General features: G+C 36.5%; 1 protein-coding gene across 1 annotated transcript; it reads right to left on the reverse strand.

Annotated features, from left to right (window-relative positions):
• Positions 1 to 13,070: 13,070 nt before the first annotated feature.
• Positions 13,071 to 15,693, reverse strand: LOC132190005 (GDSL esterase/lipase At1g29670-like). The gene is made up of 5 exons (XM_059604873.1): positions 15,453 to 15,693; positions 15,231 to 15,355; positions 14,334 to 14,582; positions 13,926 to 14,175; positions 13,071 to 13,843 (listed from the first exon to the last, which is right to left on the reverse strand). The coding sequence occupies exons 1-5, from the start codon at positions 15,691 to 15,693 to the stop codon at positions 13,626 to 13,628; spliced, it is 1,083 nt and encodes a 360-aa protein (XP_059460856.1). The 3' UTR covers positions 13,071 to 13,625.
• Between the last annotated feature and the right edge of the window lie 943 nt (positions 15,694 to 16,636).

Below are 16,636 nucleotides of genomic sequence, written 5' to 3' on the forward strand. Positions count from 1 at the left end.
ACTCGAGTGAGATGAGTCCTATATCATGCATAATATGAATTTTCCTTATTAATTTATGATTGACCATTGTTATGCAGTTAGTGGTGAAATCAACCCGCTATTCTATCTCTCATACTATTTATCTTTACTTTTACTTTGATGCATTTATTTTAAAAACAAAACAAATCAATCTTCTTTTGAATTGAGTTATATTTGATCTTTACAAAAGCTTGATAACAACACCTATGCAAGCATTGAGGTTCGACACCCTCAATAGAGCCCTATCCATAAGGATTCATTCTATTGTGAGTTGTTATCTTTATTATTGATATTTTTGCACACAAAAGACCACATCACATACATTTGTTAAAATGATGAAATGAACTTTGATTCTTGGGGAGACATGGCCGAAAATCACCGTGGAAGTGTTTGGTTCGAGAGAAAATAAAAGTGAATAGGGTTGGAAATGATGCTTAGGACTCTGGGCGCGCGCTCTACCATTGGCGCGAGTGCTCGCTCACAGAACTACGAGCATTCTTCCTCAGCATACGAGCGCTCGACCAGAGGCTGAAGCTTCTCTCATTTTTCATTGAAATGGCCATTCAAAAGCAAGGTAATTTTCTTAAAGCAAGTGGGAGTATCAAAACAAGGTTAGTTGGAATTGACACAAAAATCGACTTTGTGAAATTCGAGTGAAATTCATTTTCTTTTCCAAATTCATTTTGAAACACATGAGCATCTAATACAAAATGTACTGCTAAGTACAGTGAGTAGTCTAGTTACCTCGTAACCACCTATCCAAAAGCTACCCAACCTCTAAGTCTAACACTCCTCAGTCGACTCCTCTGACAGGTCTTCTTCCTCTTTGACCAACGCCACATAGTCCTTGACCAACGCCACAGGTCTTCTTCCTCTTCTTCTTCTGTCGCTCCGACCCAACTGGTAGGGCTCTTGCCTTCAATAGTTGGATATCTTCCTGCTCCATCTTGGCGTATTCGTCCGCGATCTGAGTGAGGTTTATGTGCATCTCCCGCTTCCTTTCCGAGCTAAGGTAGGATTGTATCTTCTGTGGATGGGTGGAAAATTCAGTACCACTAATACGCTGCAACGCTTCCATTTTGCCACTGTCTGGCCACTCTTGGAGTCTGATTGTACTTTCCCTCCTTTGATTTGATCATGTGGTAGGGACTTCAGACTCTAAAAGGGCGCGGTTGAAATCTAGCGTCTGATGGAGTGAGGCTTGTATCCAAGTGCGTAAGTTTCATACTCTACTAGCCATTCTCAAATAGTTGCCCGATGTCGGCATTTGTCACTCATCTGTCGCACATCTGAGTGTGAAGCAAGATCAAGTGCCTACAACGCAGAGCAAGTGACCTTGTTCAACCTAATACTAAGCAATCAAAAAGGTTGTCACTCTAGCCTGCACCTTCGTCAAACAACAAATCAAAGAACCTAGGTCTATCCTATACTTCTGTCTTTTAAGATTTATACCTAGGGTATTGCGGCCTAGTCTCAGATTGTTCACTACGGTCGTTAAGACCGTATGCTCTGATACTATATGTAACTCCCCCAAAATTGGCCTTGACCAATCTGGTAGGGTTACTGGCAATTACCCCAGTTTACCAACTTATGGCTAAATGGGAAACCACCCCTCTAAGCATTATCAAAGTTAACGCATAGGAAGGTAAAATAAATATGAGAAGCCTATTAATAGTTACAAGGAAAAGTATAATCGTTAATACAAAGACACGAAGGAACTAACAATAACTTAAGCAAACCTAATAAGCTGAAATAAATTTGAAAATAGTGTTGTCTCCGTTAATACACTGTAAAAGTATTGTTTGGTTAGTAAAAGGTGGTGTACTCTCGGCGACAATCGCCTAGGCGTTTAATGCAGAAAACTAATGCTTTATAGGTCATAACTATCATATATGGTCTACCTGATATATTACCCCTTCTCAGTAGGGGTGGAGCTATCCCGAAGGACTTGTAATACAATGCTAGTGCCCCGACCATTGTACGTTACTGTCCGTAACACTCTTAGCCCGACCGAGTCCGACCTTAGGTGGCCTACACTACTAATGATGTATGCCCTATAGTAACCCGCCTGTTAAGGCTGCGCTGGCCACAAAATAACCATTGCATCCAAGGCCTATATAACAAACCCATACACAATTGACGATAGAATTAAGTCTATAAAGTAAGCCCATAGCCATTATACCGCACATACCGGTGTACCATTTCATAGAATGCGTCTTATCAATGAGTTATTCAAGCAGTTACCAAATTGTACAAAAATGTAGACATGCTCATAACATACGTGCGCTCAGTCAGCTGATATATTACACGTTTTTTAGGAAAGTGTTTATAAGTGTTTGCTTACCTCATGCGCTCTGTTGAGTCCTCCAACATCATGAATCCCTACTATAACAAAATACAACTCATCCTTATAAGAAATTCTAGAGAACTCTAGGGGTCTTCATCTAATGAAAAAAAAGGGATGCTAAAGCCCTAGTATCACATATTTGAGCTAAGGGGTGTTTGCCTTGCTCTCTGGGCGAGTGTGCGCTCCCGAGGGTGAGCGTTCGGCCAAAGAGTTAAGACTCGGCCAAAAACTCCAAAGATATATTTTGGGCTTCTATCTAGAACCATGGGTTGGTACATCTCTTCCCAGGCTCTAAATAGACACATCCAAGTACAAAACATACTATCATACAACTTTAAAGAAAACAAAGGCGGGTTGAAAGCTTTTCAAAATCATTCTTAGTTTCGTAAGAAAATGGGTGCAAGAGTTGGCCAAGGTATACTTGAAAAATGTATAAGCAATAATAGCAAACATGAAGAATAAGAAATAAATTAGAAATTACCTTGAGGATGGCAAGACTCCACCAAGGCTTCCCCCTTCTCTCTCAAAGGTCACTCCTCACTCTAGGGTTAAGGTTTATTGGTGTAAGAAGGGGTTGAAGTCGAAGGGCATAGCTTATGTAGGGGTTTGGGGTGTACTTTGGTATGAAAAAGTGAAGATTGGGTTAAAAATGCTTTTCAAAAATGTCAGCAAGCGCTCGTGTACTATTGGGCGAGCATTGAGGTACTATTACATAATGGGTAAAAAAGTTCAGGCGTACGTTTGGGTTTTGCCCAATGGTTTTGAAGACTGGCCAGCAAGCGCTCGTGTGGTCCCATGGCACGCGCTCGCACCTACGCGAAGAGTGGGAGCTCAGTGGTCCCTTAGCACGCGCTCGGCTAGTGAGGTGGTTTTGGGTTTTGGGGTTCCAAAAGTCTCAAGGGGTTGGGTTACTTGGAAAAGGTTTAGGTCTTTTGGTTTAAGGCTTTGCTTTAAGGAAACATTAATGTTGTGCCAAATGCCCACCTAAATTAATAGGCACATACTTGGTTCGTTTTACTCGCAAGTGCACAAGATCAAACGATAATATAGTTTGGCAAATACGAGATTATCCCACGAGGATTGTTGATTTTAATAAGAATTGATTTTTCCGAATTAAAAGATCAAAACTGTCACAGATTTGCCATGTTGAAAAATATAAAGATAATGAAAATGTTAGGGTTTTGATATCCACCACTAATCCGACTAATTAAGAAAATACTAGGCCAATGTTCCAATCATGTGGTATATTTAATGCTTGTCAACCTAAGTGCATGGTATTTACTCCTTAAGTTATTGGTCTCCCTAAGCAATGAATTAGGCATGGTATCTATTCTAATTCTTTTCTTCCCTAAATGATTTAGCATGGTATCTACTATGTTGTTCTTTAGGGAAACATAATTCTGTAGAAATCGACAAACACTCGAGTTCTAGGGTATGGTATCTACTCCTAGTTCCCATGTTGATTAAACCAAGAACTCGTGATGAGGTTCTTTAGTCACTTTAGTAAGCCCAAGATAGGTCATCTAAATAGATTTAACTAACAAATCCATACCATAAAATATGAGGAATTCAATCACATAGACATAATCAATGAAAATAAACCACAATATGATTGAAATAAAGGCATTAATATTTAATCTTAAACACAAATGATTAGGGCTTCAATCTCGCCCTAACAAAGAGTTTAGTTACACATAATGAAACTAAAAGTAAAAAGAAAAGGGAAAGAAGAAACCGGAAAACGCTTCTTGAAGTAGCCTCCTATTCCTCTCTTCATAATTGTCAATTTTTCTAAGAGGCTTAGAGGTCTATGTATAGGCTTTAGGAAAGCGTAGAAGCCCTAGAAAACCTACTAAAATCGGATGATAGCCTCGTAGTTCAATTAGGGTTTGGAAAGCCTAATTTTAAGTGAGAAACACGTCTTTCTGCATCTAGACCGCCCGACTGCGCTCGATCTCAGGAGTGGTGTGCTCGAGCGCAAGTCTACGCTCAATCCTTCTACATGTGCGCTCGAGCGCTGATGTGCTTGAGCCTAGGTGTAGTGAGCTAGATCGCATTGCGCCTAGATACTTTCGTCATCCAAAACATCTAGCTTTTTTCCAAATTTGGTCTTTTATGCCCGAAACTTCCAAAAACACTTCATTTTCCATCAAACACCTAAAAATTGACAAAAACACAAAAATGAAGTAAAACAACACAAAATAGCACAACTAAGAAATTAATACAAATAAATTAAGGGGCTAAAATATATATATTTTAGCACTCATCACACCCCCAAACTTACATATTGCTAGTCCCTTAGCAATGCGAAACTAAAAATAAAAAGAAACAAAAACAAAACTACTCTATCTCCACTGTCATAGGAAACACGATTACATTTAGCATATGCAACAGGCTTTTTAAACCCCTAGGCATCCCTAGTAGGACAAGTGAAGTCTCATGAAGGTTTAATAGAAATGTTACCCATAAACATTATGCAAAATTCATATTGTCCCCAAGACTCAAGTACCACTTAAAAACTATGATTTTCGTTCATTAGTAAGCTTAAAAAGATAAACTTCATCTTCACAATAAATTGAATTTTAAAGTCTAATCACTTACAAAAGGCAGGCAGAGGCATCACAAGTTCAAAACAGTGTAACGTGAACTAATATATAAATATGAAGCTTCCAAGTAGTTCTAATGTGCAATATCTCAATATCTCAACTTCCACTGACCCTTATCAAAATGAAAACTATGGCATGGAGTCAAATTATTATTATTATTATTATTATTTTTCTTTTTGGTCAAGCTGTGCAATGTTTGGTTCTCTTAAGCTTTCTAATTGACCCATTTAAAGAGTGTTAGGCCAATGCATCTCAAACCAGATGGTTCTAGGGCATTAGGTGTAAACAGTGCTAAAGATTTACTAACTCGAGTCAAAAAGGCTACAGAACTAAACTAGCCATGATATTAACCAACTCAAAACTTTCGCCTTTTAACGTGAACACTCATTGCTTAATGAGGCAAAAGGTCCAGTTACTTAGTGAAGAACTTAAATGCAAGCACACTTGTCATTGAAAAATTGAACTACTAAAACAAATAAAAAAGGAAAAAAAAAAAAGAAAGAAACTAAAGATAAACCCAAAAATAAATTGAAAAACAATGAGCACTATGGGGTGCCTCCAATGAGCGCTAAGTTTAACGTCTTCAGCCAGACTGTGATGTTTCTTTTAACCTTGAAGCACCAGTCTTTTCTTCTCTTGCACCAAAAAGAATGAATTTTTCCTACTACAGGATAATTCCAAATGTCTCTAGATAGGGGTAGATCATTCTGAGCATTCTTGAACAGTTTCTCATCCGGATGGGAATCATGAACTGTAGTAAAGTGAGAAGAATACTCAGGGAGTTTTTTTACCTCGTTGGTCTCTTTATGTTCATCACATAGCCTCAAGAGACTTCTCTCCTGGCCTCTTGGTACTTCAGGAATAGAAGCTGATGTTGAAGAAGTCTCTATGCTCTCTTCTTTTTCCCGATGTGGTTCTTGTGAAACCTTAATTTGCTCCTCCTTCCTCTCTTCTACTTTCCATTGGAATTGGCCATCGACTGATTTTGGAGCTCTTCTTCTTTGAGGATATTTGATATTTGCTTGAGGTGAGCCTCTATCCTGGTAATTGATTCAGAGTGAGAGTTCTCCATCTCCTGTAAATAGTTTACCATCTGAGTAGACTCGCACATAAAATTCAACATCTTACCTTTAAGATCAGAAACCGTCAAAAGAGATGGTTTCTCTTGGTATTATTGTTATGGCGGCCAATAGATGGGAGATAGCTCCTTTTCTTAAGCTTCTATTTTGGCGTTGATGGATTGTAGCAGTTGATTGTTGGTCTCACATTCACTCAGAAGAGATGAAAAGTCATAACTCTTCGGAGGAAATGGCTCCTCTTCTTCGTATTGTTGAGGCCAATAGATGGTAGATGGCTTCTCTTGAGCTTAGGCTTCGATGGATTGCAGCAGTTGATTACTGGCCTCCATTTGGCTGAGAATAGCTGCCACATTTTCTTTAAGGTTAGAATTCTTTAGAAGAGGTGGCTTGGCCTGATACTGCTGTTTTGGAGCTTGAGATTGATCATGGAATTGCGGATATGATTGATGGTGCAGTTCATGGAATTGGGGAGCATGATTTTCAGAAGCTTGAGCTTGCTATGAAAGATGAGGCTGGTGGCTCCATGTGGAGTAAAAGTCATTCCCTGGTGTAGAGAACAGTGTGCTCATATAAGGTGTTGGAATGACTACCCACATGAGTAAAACAAAAGAAAATTAAATAAAAGGAAAATAAAACCAAAAATAAAACTTATGAAGATGCAGACTGGAATGACCCTGCATGAAAAGGAAAAAATCAGATATGTAATTAAAACAGTTTTCGTGCCGCTGTTCGAATGTGCGATCGATCGCACTGGCTTGTGTGCTCGATTGCACTGGTGCGCTCAATCCCCCTGGAATGGGCACTCGAGCGCACCTCCATAAACAGCACACAAGCTGCAGAAACTAGAAAACAAAAACTTAAATTAACAATTAAAAATAAATAAATAAATAATAAATGAAAAATTAATTCCACACAAAATCAAATAATCCCCGACAACGGCGCCAAAAACTTGTTGTACCAAATACCCACCTAAATTAATAGGCAAATACTTGGTACGTTTTACTCGCAAGTGTACAAGATCAAACGATAATATAGTTTGACAAATACGAGATCATCCTACGAGGATTGTTGATTTTATCAAGAATTGATTTTTCTAAATTAAAAGATTGGAATTGTCACAGATTTGCAATGTTGAAAAATATAAAGATAATTAAAAGGTTAGGGTTTTGATATCCACCTCTAATCCAACTAATTAAGAAAATACTAGGCCAATGTTCCAATTATTTGGTATATTTAATGCTTGTAAACCTAATGGCATAATATCTACTCTTTAAGCTATTGATCTCCCTAAGCAATGAATTAGGCTTCTTTTCTTCCCTAAATGATTTAGCATGGTACCTACTAAGTTATTCTTTATGGAAACATAATTCTATGGAGATGGACAAACACACAAGTTCTAGGGCATGGTATTTGTTGATTAAGCCAAGAACCCTTGGTGAGGTTCTTTTGTCACTTTATTAAGCCCAAGAATCGATCATCTAAATTGACTTAGCTAACATATCCATACCAAAAAATATGAGGAATTAAATCACATAGACATAATCAATTAAAATAAACCACAATTTGTTTGAAACAGAGGCACTAATATTTAATCTTAAACAGACATGGTTAGGGCTTCAATCTAGCCCTAATAAAGAGTTTAGTTACACATAATGAAACTAAAACTAAAAAGAAAATGGAAAGAATAAACCAGAAAACGCTTCTTGAAGTAGCCTCCTATTCCTCTCTCCATAATTGTCTATTTTTCTAAGAGGCTTAGAGGTCTGTTTATAGGCTTTAGGAAAACCTAGAAGCCCTAGAAAAATTAATAAAATCCGATGATCGCCTTCTAGTTCAATTAGGGTTTGGAAAACCTAATTTTAAGTGAGAAACACGTCTTTCCGCATCTAGACCGCCCGAGTGTGCTCGATCTTAGGAATGGTGCACTCCAGCGCAAGCCTACGCTCGATCCTTCTGCATGTGCGCCCGAGCCTAGGTGTAGTGAGCTCGATCGCACTGCACCTGGATGCTTGCTTCATCCAAAACTTTCAGTTTTTTTTCAAAATTTGGTATTTTATGCCCGAAACTTCGAAAAACGCTTCATTTTCCTTCAAACACCGAAAAAAAAACACAAAAAAAAAAAAAAAACCACAAAAAAACACACACACACGCAAAGGAAGTAAAACAACACAAAATAGCCCAACTAAGAGATTAACACATTTAAATTAAGGGGATAAAATATGTATTTTTTAGCACTCTTGAATTAACTATTTTAGTAAGAAATCGTTAAACTTTTAAAATGGGTGTTTTGTTGGGGTATTACACAAACGTTTGGGCTCGAGGCCGAAGGTTCAGCCAAAAGGTGCGAACGTTCTCTATTGGGCATAAATTCATCTTGAACCAAACAACCTTCTAATCACTCCTAAGCAAGTTCTAAGACACAACAAGGTTCTTAATATATTCCTAGCCCAAAATAAGATCTTCATGTAGAATAAAATACGTCCAAGAAGAATGTAATGCTAACCCAAGCTTAACCTAATATAAAGGAAATAACATAACTAGAAGCTTAAAACTACCAACTAAGCTAACTATGAAAAAGCACCTAAACAGCATAATAACCAAGTGAGGAACAAGTTAGGCTTAGAAGACTACCTCCTTGAAGCAAAACTTCTAAAAAATCTCTCATTCTCCTTCAAAAACTCTCACAACTCACAAAATCACTCAAGTAGAGACTCTAGAGCTCAAAAGGGGCGGAATGAGGCTTAAGGGTCGAGTGGAGAGGAGTATTTATAGGGCTGGAAAGGCTATGGGCATTGCTATGATACATCAATACGTCACTGAACATTCGGTACTTATGGGCAAACGTTTGAGTACTTTGCACAGCTTTTGTTGGGCATTTGGTCAATATCCAACGGTCTAAAACAGATCAACGAACGTTTGATACTTATGGGCGAACGTTTGGGTGTACTTTTGAACTTACGCTTGCAGATCTTGTCTGTACATTCTTGACACAGTGTCACCGAACGTTTGGTACTTCTGGCCGAATGTTCGGTACTTCAGTGAACGTACGGTCCCATCATAGTGTTGAGTAAAACAACCATAACTTTTGCTACGGGTCTCGAAATTGCACGTGTGACCCCATTCCAAAAAGCTCTTTCCGAGACAAACGTCATAGTATCCATCCCAATATTTTTGAGTACCTTATTGGGATTCAACAATCTAAGATTTCCATCTTAAGATGGTGTTTCCAATGCTTTCTCGTCCTTTAGGAATTATTCCTTAACCTTCACACTATAATTGATCCCACACTCATTGATTACCATGTATAAGTTGATTCTTCAGTACTACAGGCATCGGTACCTCTGTTGAACGTTCGGTGCAACAGTAAATTCTTAAAAGTCCAAAGTCTTACACTTTACCAAATGAGAACCAACCCTAGCATCATAATTAGAGTACATTTAATCCTAATTTATTTTCGGGGTATTACAGTCTGGGTGACACATGGCTACAAGGAAGAGAGCAGAGAGTGTGGTGTATGTGATACACGCACTCCACTAGTAGTTGCGTCATGGTGCGTTAAACCCATGCGTAGGATATTCACCAGCGCGTCCAAGCTTTGTTGGTGGCGTTCTAGGTGGATATATGACCATTGGCGTCGGATCTATGGAACGGTGTGGAAACCAATCTGATCGACTGGACGTGGTAGCGCGTGGTAGAATAGCAGCACCTTCGGGCGGCGTGTGTAGGTGCGTGGATGATTCGATAAGTCTATACTTGGCGGATCTAAACTCGTCGGGCCCTTATCTGTTGATTGGCGCTATTACTAAGGTGATCGACCCTTTGTGGCGACGCGTAACAGAATAGGCATATTCTTCAAGGGTCGTGGCAACTTGTTTGAACACCGTTGGCAGCGAATGGAATGACTTTTGAGGCTTTGGGCAGAGAAAATTTTGGTGGCGCTTGATGTCGGGCGATGAGACTAAACTTTATTAAAGGAAACGGCAGAAAAGATGTTGTTTATTGAAGGCTACAGAAAAGTGGCTTCGATACCATGTTAAATATATTGTAAAGAAGAGAAATGAGAGAAGAGAGAGCAAAAACATATAATGAACTACATTGTAGTAAGACTAATTATATTGAAGTATTACAGAGGCCTCTATTTATAGAGATGCTATGAGTGATAGGCAAGTAAACCTAATAGATTAAAGAAATGTAAACCTAGTAGACTAAGGAAACCTATAATACATAAGGAAAGAAATAGCCAGAGAATAATATTCTTAATAGTTTTGGATGGTTTGATGAAAGAAAATAGATGGAAATGTATTTTGGTATTGTTGTTTGGAGTGCACGGTTTATTTTTGGGTTAAAACCCCTTAGTAAATCTGGGTCCTCTGCGGTGGTATGCACTACCGCATAGAAGCCAAGTCCATCTTTTTATACATAAAAGATTGAGTTCGTTGTAATTATAAGGGAAAATTTTACTTTAAACCCTTGATCTACCACGCGTTTTGAGAAGATTCTAAATTTAAAAAAATTCTTAATTTCACCTTCTGAATTTTTAATTTGATGCAATGTACTTCCCCCCGTCAGTTTTTAAACGTTAAAAGTGATAAAATGACCATTATACCCCTGACTTTTTTTATAAAATTACAAATTTTCTCGTAATTTCAAATTAAAAATAATAATAAAAAAGTTATTATATATATATATATATAAATCACAAGGTGACCCACAGTTGGTCACCTTGTGACCTTTTTTTTTCTTCATTTTTTTTTTTTTAAAAAAAGGAAAAATCGAAGGGTAATTTGATCTTTTTAGGAGTTCTCGCTAGGGTTTAATGACAAAAATTGACAGAGGAGTAAATTGCATCAAATTGAAAGTTCGAGGGGTAAAATTGAGAGTTTTTGAAATTTATGGGGTCTTCTCAAAATGTATAGTAATTTAGAAATCCTTTGTGAAATTTTTCCTAATTATAATAACTTATCAACACGTTCATGTTTTTGTATACGAACCTCCACGGTGCTGGTTTGTATTGGAATTGTTGAAAAAAAAAAAAAACTAAACTAAACTAAACGCGTTAACCTACATGCATATACATATGAAATCATTTTTCCAAAAGGGATACAGAGTCGATCATCTAATCACGTACTCTACTGTTCCTTTTATAATACTATCTAGACCATGAGTTTAGACTTGATTCGTAATTGGTCATCAAACACTAAGTCACCTTGATGAAAATATTTTATTTAAGAAAAAGATCTGGGTTTCAGTTTTTAATTTAAATAAGTTGAATAAAGTACAATATGTATTTTTTTTTTTTCCTATTGATGTTAATGTATTGATAGATCTAAGTCTTAAGATTATGTGGATTTTAAATATTTAATTGTCAAAAATTATTTTAAACTCGTAACACATGTATTTTTATTACAGCAAAATCCTCAACACGCAAATCCATCATGTGTTATTAAATTCAAACACGTCGTGAAAAAAAAAATTATATACAATTTAAATGAAATGTAAAAACACTTTGAACAAGCAAGGAAGCATTACTTTCATTAAAAATTTTGTTGATCTTCAATGATATTAAAAATGCTCTCAGCAGTTTTGTTCGTCATAGCAGCATCTTTTAACAAAACCCCTCTAAAATCTTTAAAAAAAAAAAGAGTCCTTCCTTTCCAGCTAGCAAACATAGGCAATCGTGCTGGAGACCTTTTTGGCACTACTCCCTTTTGTTTATTTGATGCGGTGATCACTCCATTGAATCTATCAGCTCACATGCATTCCACACTTTTACCCTCTCTTTCTCATACGGCATACCTTATCCTAGGCCTTTTTCATTTCTTCCCAACTGGTTAAAATTAGCCTACACTTTCTCTTTTCCTACTTTTATTTTTTATTTTTTAATTAGTATTTTAACCTTTCATTAATAAAACAAGACTAACAGCTACTTTTAACAGCTACAATGTCAAGAATACAATAAGAGGCTTTCTCTATATGGACTAAATCGTCCATAAGAGAAAGTCCTTGCTTAGCTAACCTATGAGCTACCCTATTTCTCTCTCTCTCTCTTAACATGGGATACTTTCCAGCATTGTAAACAAGCATGATCTTTGCAACATCAATAATTTGGCCATATCTACACCAATTCTTATCATCCTTTTACAATGCATCACTTGAAGGGCATCCCCTTCTAATTTCACTTGTTGGACTCCACATTCTTTAGCAAAAAAATCACTTTTAGTGTGGCAGTAGCCTTAGCAATACTCAAATCTATGGTGTATTGTCTGGGAGCGCTTAGCGTTGCTAGCACCTCCTCCTTATAGTCTCGTACAACCACCCTAATGCCCTTTCCTACTATTTAATTTTATCGACGGTTGCATCCTAGTTGACCTTGACATAATTCATTGTAGGTGCCAACCACTTCTAGGCAAAGTAATAGCACTATCTTTGATTCCAAATGGCTTTTCATTAGCCTTTCTGAACTCGTTAAGTGATTCAACAGCTTTATGCACAAGAATAATCGGAGAATGAACCAAACTTCCAAAGAAGACAGAATTCGTCAACATATCTTAGTGTCGATCGTATGGTGATTGTTTTTCTTGTCTACAGAATTTGTCTCCACTTTTTTGCATAATTGCATTTTATTGTGCATTGGCGTCAAAACTCGTTCTTTTCATAATGCCTTAGCGAAACAGTCAAATGGAGGTAAGTTGGCAACGTAGGAGTACTCTGTCGGCAATTCGAGATTTTCCACCAATAGAAAAACATGTGATTGTCAATAAACAAATTAAAAGAAAAAAAAAAAAAAAAACGAACAGGAGGTCGTTGCTAGTTCTACGCAATTAGCGATGGCATATCATTACATGTGTTGAAGAAGGAAATATTGGCAACGATCATAAAATGATTGAAAAAGGAAAAGATCAAATTTGCAACATTAACATTCCATCTGCATAAGCGATTTCCTTGTATAGATTGAAGATCACAACATTAATTCTTAACGACTATGTAAACCAAGCCTTTTTGTATAAATACACTCTCATGTAAATCGATTATGATCAAGTAATACACAAGTATTATTCTCTTCATTTTCTTGGGTTTTATCCAAATGCAATGAGATTCTACTTTTCTAGGAACATAAAATGAAGTCACTAAAAGGTTGCTTTGCAACGATATAATTTGTCATCACTAAAATGTCGTCGCCAACCTTTTTTTAATCGCCGATCACTATTGCAATCGATTTATTGCAACAACTTGATGACAAGGAAATTTTAATACACTAAATTTTAAAAACGCAACTCTTATACAACTCATCTACAATTGGATTGATGTGGAGTGCCCAATAACCATTTTGATTTATGAGCATTTTTTAATAAAGGTTAATCAAAACCCAGTATTGCAAGAGTTGTATTGGAGTTGAGTTAGTAGCTTTGCTGATATTCTTTTCATTTGTTGATAATTTTCAGCCATGGCAATAAGATTTCTGCTACAACTTATAGTTGCTAACAATCAACAATGCATGGTCATCTGTGTTGCATTTGGTTGATCATTTAGAACGTAAACTTATTGCTTTATTATGAGAAATATCCTCCTCCCATGTTAGAGCAGTGCGAGGTGAGTGATATCAAATGGATAAGCATCACTTGGAGACTCAGCTTTGTATCCTCTTCTAGCATACAACTCATATAGGATTTCAGTGGGATGGAGAGCATCCCAAAATAAATATTGGCTCCGGTTACTGCATGGATTTCCAAATGGAACGCATAGACCAGTAACGCTCGACACTTTGCAGCAGGGAACATCTGCAACCATGGAAGCTGACACATGCAAAATTCCATCTCAATCACACACACATATATATAAATCCATAATATATATGATTAGATAATATATATATACCCATAGATGAACTGCTCGACGCGATTCCAGTAGAGTTGATGAAGATAAAAGTAGCATTGATTAGATTTTGATTGAGCTGAGCCACCAGTGATTTAAGCCCATCATTGAAAAGTTCGGCCGCATTGTTGATGTTGTCCACACATGCAGAGACATTCGTTCCACTTCCACATGAATTCCGTTCGTATGGAGTACTGCCTAACGCACCCAGCCCGTATACGGCAAATTTCCTTGCTCCATACTTGTACAAAGTCTAGCATCAACACATTAATCAAAAGTATTAAAAGTTTTTGAAGGAGATTCAGGTTCTTTCTAAGAACCTGCCCAAATTTATCCCGTTACCGACTTAATATTTAAGAGATAAAACCAACTACAAAAAGTATATATGAAGAAAGTGTGCTAACTTCTAACCGTTAATTGCTGAGATAATTGGTGATTGAGAACAACAGCATATTGCTGTGGGGTGTATATTCGGCTAGTAAGGAAGAACCGCGGCAAGAAGTAGTTATTAACATAGTCGTTGCTACCAATTGCAACAACATATATGCACTTGCTTAGGTACTCTGCAGCTGATTTGTTATGATTTCCCAACATCTGGTTCATCTCCAACACCGTAATCTGGTGATTTTGCAACTGCTGATCCATGCTTATCTGATCACCCTGCAAATGATGAACCAAATTGTATATTATTAACTTGGCAGTCTTTTAAATTCTTCTTTCGATGCGTTTTTTAAATGGAAGCGATGCATGCTACCATTGCGCATGAACTGTAGATATATATGATGGCAAATAATGTGAAAGCTAGAAGAGAGAAAAAGATTGATGAAAAGCGTTAGAGCTACACACTACAAAAAACCTGATGTTTTCTAACGTGCCAAACAATAATAAAATTTTGCCACGTCAGTAATTATTGATGTGTCAAAAGTAGCACGTCAACAAATTTTTTTTTGACATGCCAAAAGTGGCACGTCAATATTTATTGACGTGTTGAATCTAACACGTCAGGATTTACGGACGTGTCAATATTTGACACATCAATACATTTGAATTCAATTTAATTTTAACACATTTTATTTAAATAACTTAATATTGTATTGTATTATATATATATATATTTTTTTTTTCTAAACAAATTAGGAATTGGTATGGGGAAATTGTATTTTATATATTAAACAATATTACAATGGTCGCTATTTATAAAGAGGTTAGGAAGGGTGAACCTAAATAAGGAAGATAATAAACCCTACAAGAAAACCGAATTAATAAAGCATAATTAGACACCGTAAGATATATTTTACTTCTTGTTACCAGTTCTTGTGCAGTTTCACTGCGAATTCCCCCTCCACCTGATGCATAATTGACACCTTTGAGTATTTCCTCGCCTTTAGCATTAGCGAAAGGTGGAATGTAATCGTCGAATCCAAGAAGTTGAGCTGTAATGAGAAAAGTATTCAAAAGCATCATACTTTGGGAAATTATTAAGAATATGTAATGAGAAAGTGTTCAAAGTATATATATATAAATGCAGACCAAGGATATCGATCACATTACGACCGTTGGTAAACCTTCCTGTAGGCCCCATGGGGAAATCAATCCCATAAGGTGGATAATTGGTTTTTGCCAATGTAAAAAGATTGTTGTTGTTCCCATTATCCGACAAAGAGTCCCCAAAAACGAAGAGACAAGGCACTTGTGGGTTTCCAAATGCATTACAACTGTAATGTTGTTGCATGTTTGATAGCAGCAAGAAAACAAGCAGCATCCACAACATTGTCTTATTTATCTGAGATGCCATTGAAATTTTGAGAAACTAGGAAAGGAGAATATATCAGATGAAGGTGAAATCCAGAAGGGTGTTGCCCAAAGATGAACAAGAAGAGAAGTATATATTGTGAGGAGCTAATTAATGACACTTAACTTCTGAATAAAGATTTTCCTAGATCGGCTCCCATTAAAACCAACCACAAATGAATTACCTTAGCCCTAAGGCAAAGGCTACTGAGATTAATATTTCTAATTACCTTAATTGTCAAAGAATTATAGTATCTAGTATTACTCGACCCCATTTAGGATCGCCTAGTCATTAATTCACAACTACTTATTCACCACAATTAATTAATTAACTAAGGGCAAGTATCATATGCAAATTCAATCTACTCTATATTTTCTAGATTACTGGAGACATCATAGCCCAGACCACTAAGGAGCAAGGGTGTACAAATCGGAGTAAGAGCATGTTTGAAATTGCGTTGAGAAGTAAAGCTTTTAAAGTTCAAAAGAGTTTTTTGAAAAAAGCTTTAATTTTACTTTTCTCAAAAGTTCTTTTTTTCTATTTTCAAAATTTTGAAAATTTTTACCAAATATTTAAACTTTTTGTTTGGTACATCTTTCTAGCGATTATTTTTTTTTTTTAAAAAAAATTTTAAATTTTAAATTTTTTTTATTACCTTTTTTTAATGCAATCACAAACAGGCTTTAAAAGCTAATTAGGTGTAGAGCATTGGGGCCTGTAATTTTGCAGGCCAACTACGTGTTTTTGAATAAAATTACAAAAAAATTTCCGTTTGAGAGTACTTTTGAGTAGGAGAAAAAAAAAAAAGAAGTTTGAAAACAAGAAAAAATCCATCTTATCCTTACCATATTGGCGTAACAAATATACAAGAAAATAACAGAATATGATGAAAATATTATTAAAATAAAAAGTCAATAGTGAT

This window comes from Corylus avellana, chromosome ca8 (assembly GCF_901000735.1).
Source record: "Corylus avellana chromosome ca8, CavTom2PMs-1.0".
In the NCBI taxonomy this organism is placed as follows: Eukaryota; Viridiplantae; Streptophyta; class Magnoliopsida; order Fagales; family Betulaceae; genus Corylus; species Corylus avellana.

Excerpts from the sequence above, each read along its gene's own strand:
- LOC132190005 (XM_059604873.1), bottom strand. The coding sequence starts at position 15,693 with ATGTTGTGGATGCTGCTTGTTTTCTTGCTGCTATCAAACATGCAACAA. Across the intron at positions 14,583-15,230 it reads GTGAAACTGCACAAGAACTG|GGTGATCAGATAAGCATGGA; the intron begins GTAACAAGAAGT and ends CATCATTTGCAG. Across the intron at positions 13,844-13,925 it reads GTCGAGCAGTTCATCTATGG|CTTCCATGGTTGCAGATGTT; the intron begins GTATATATATAT and ends TGCATGTGTCAG.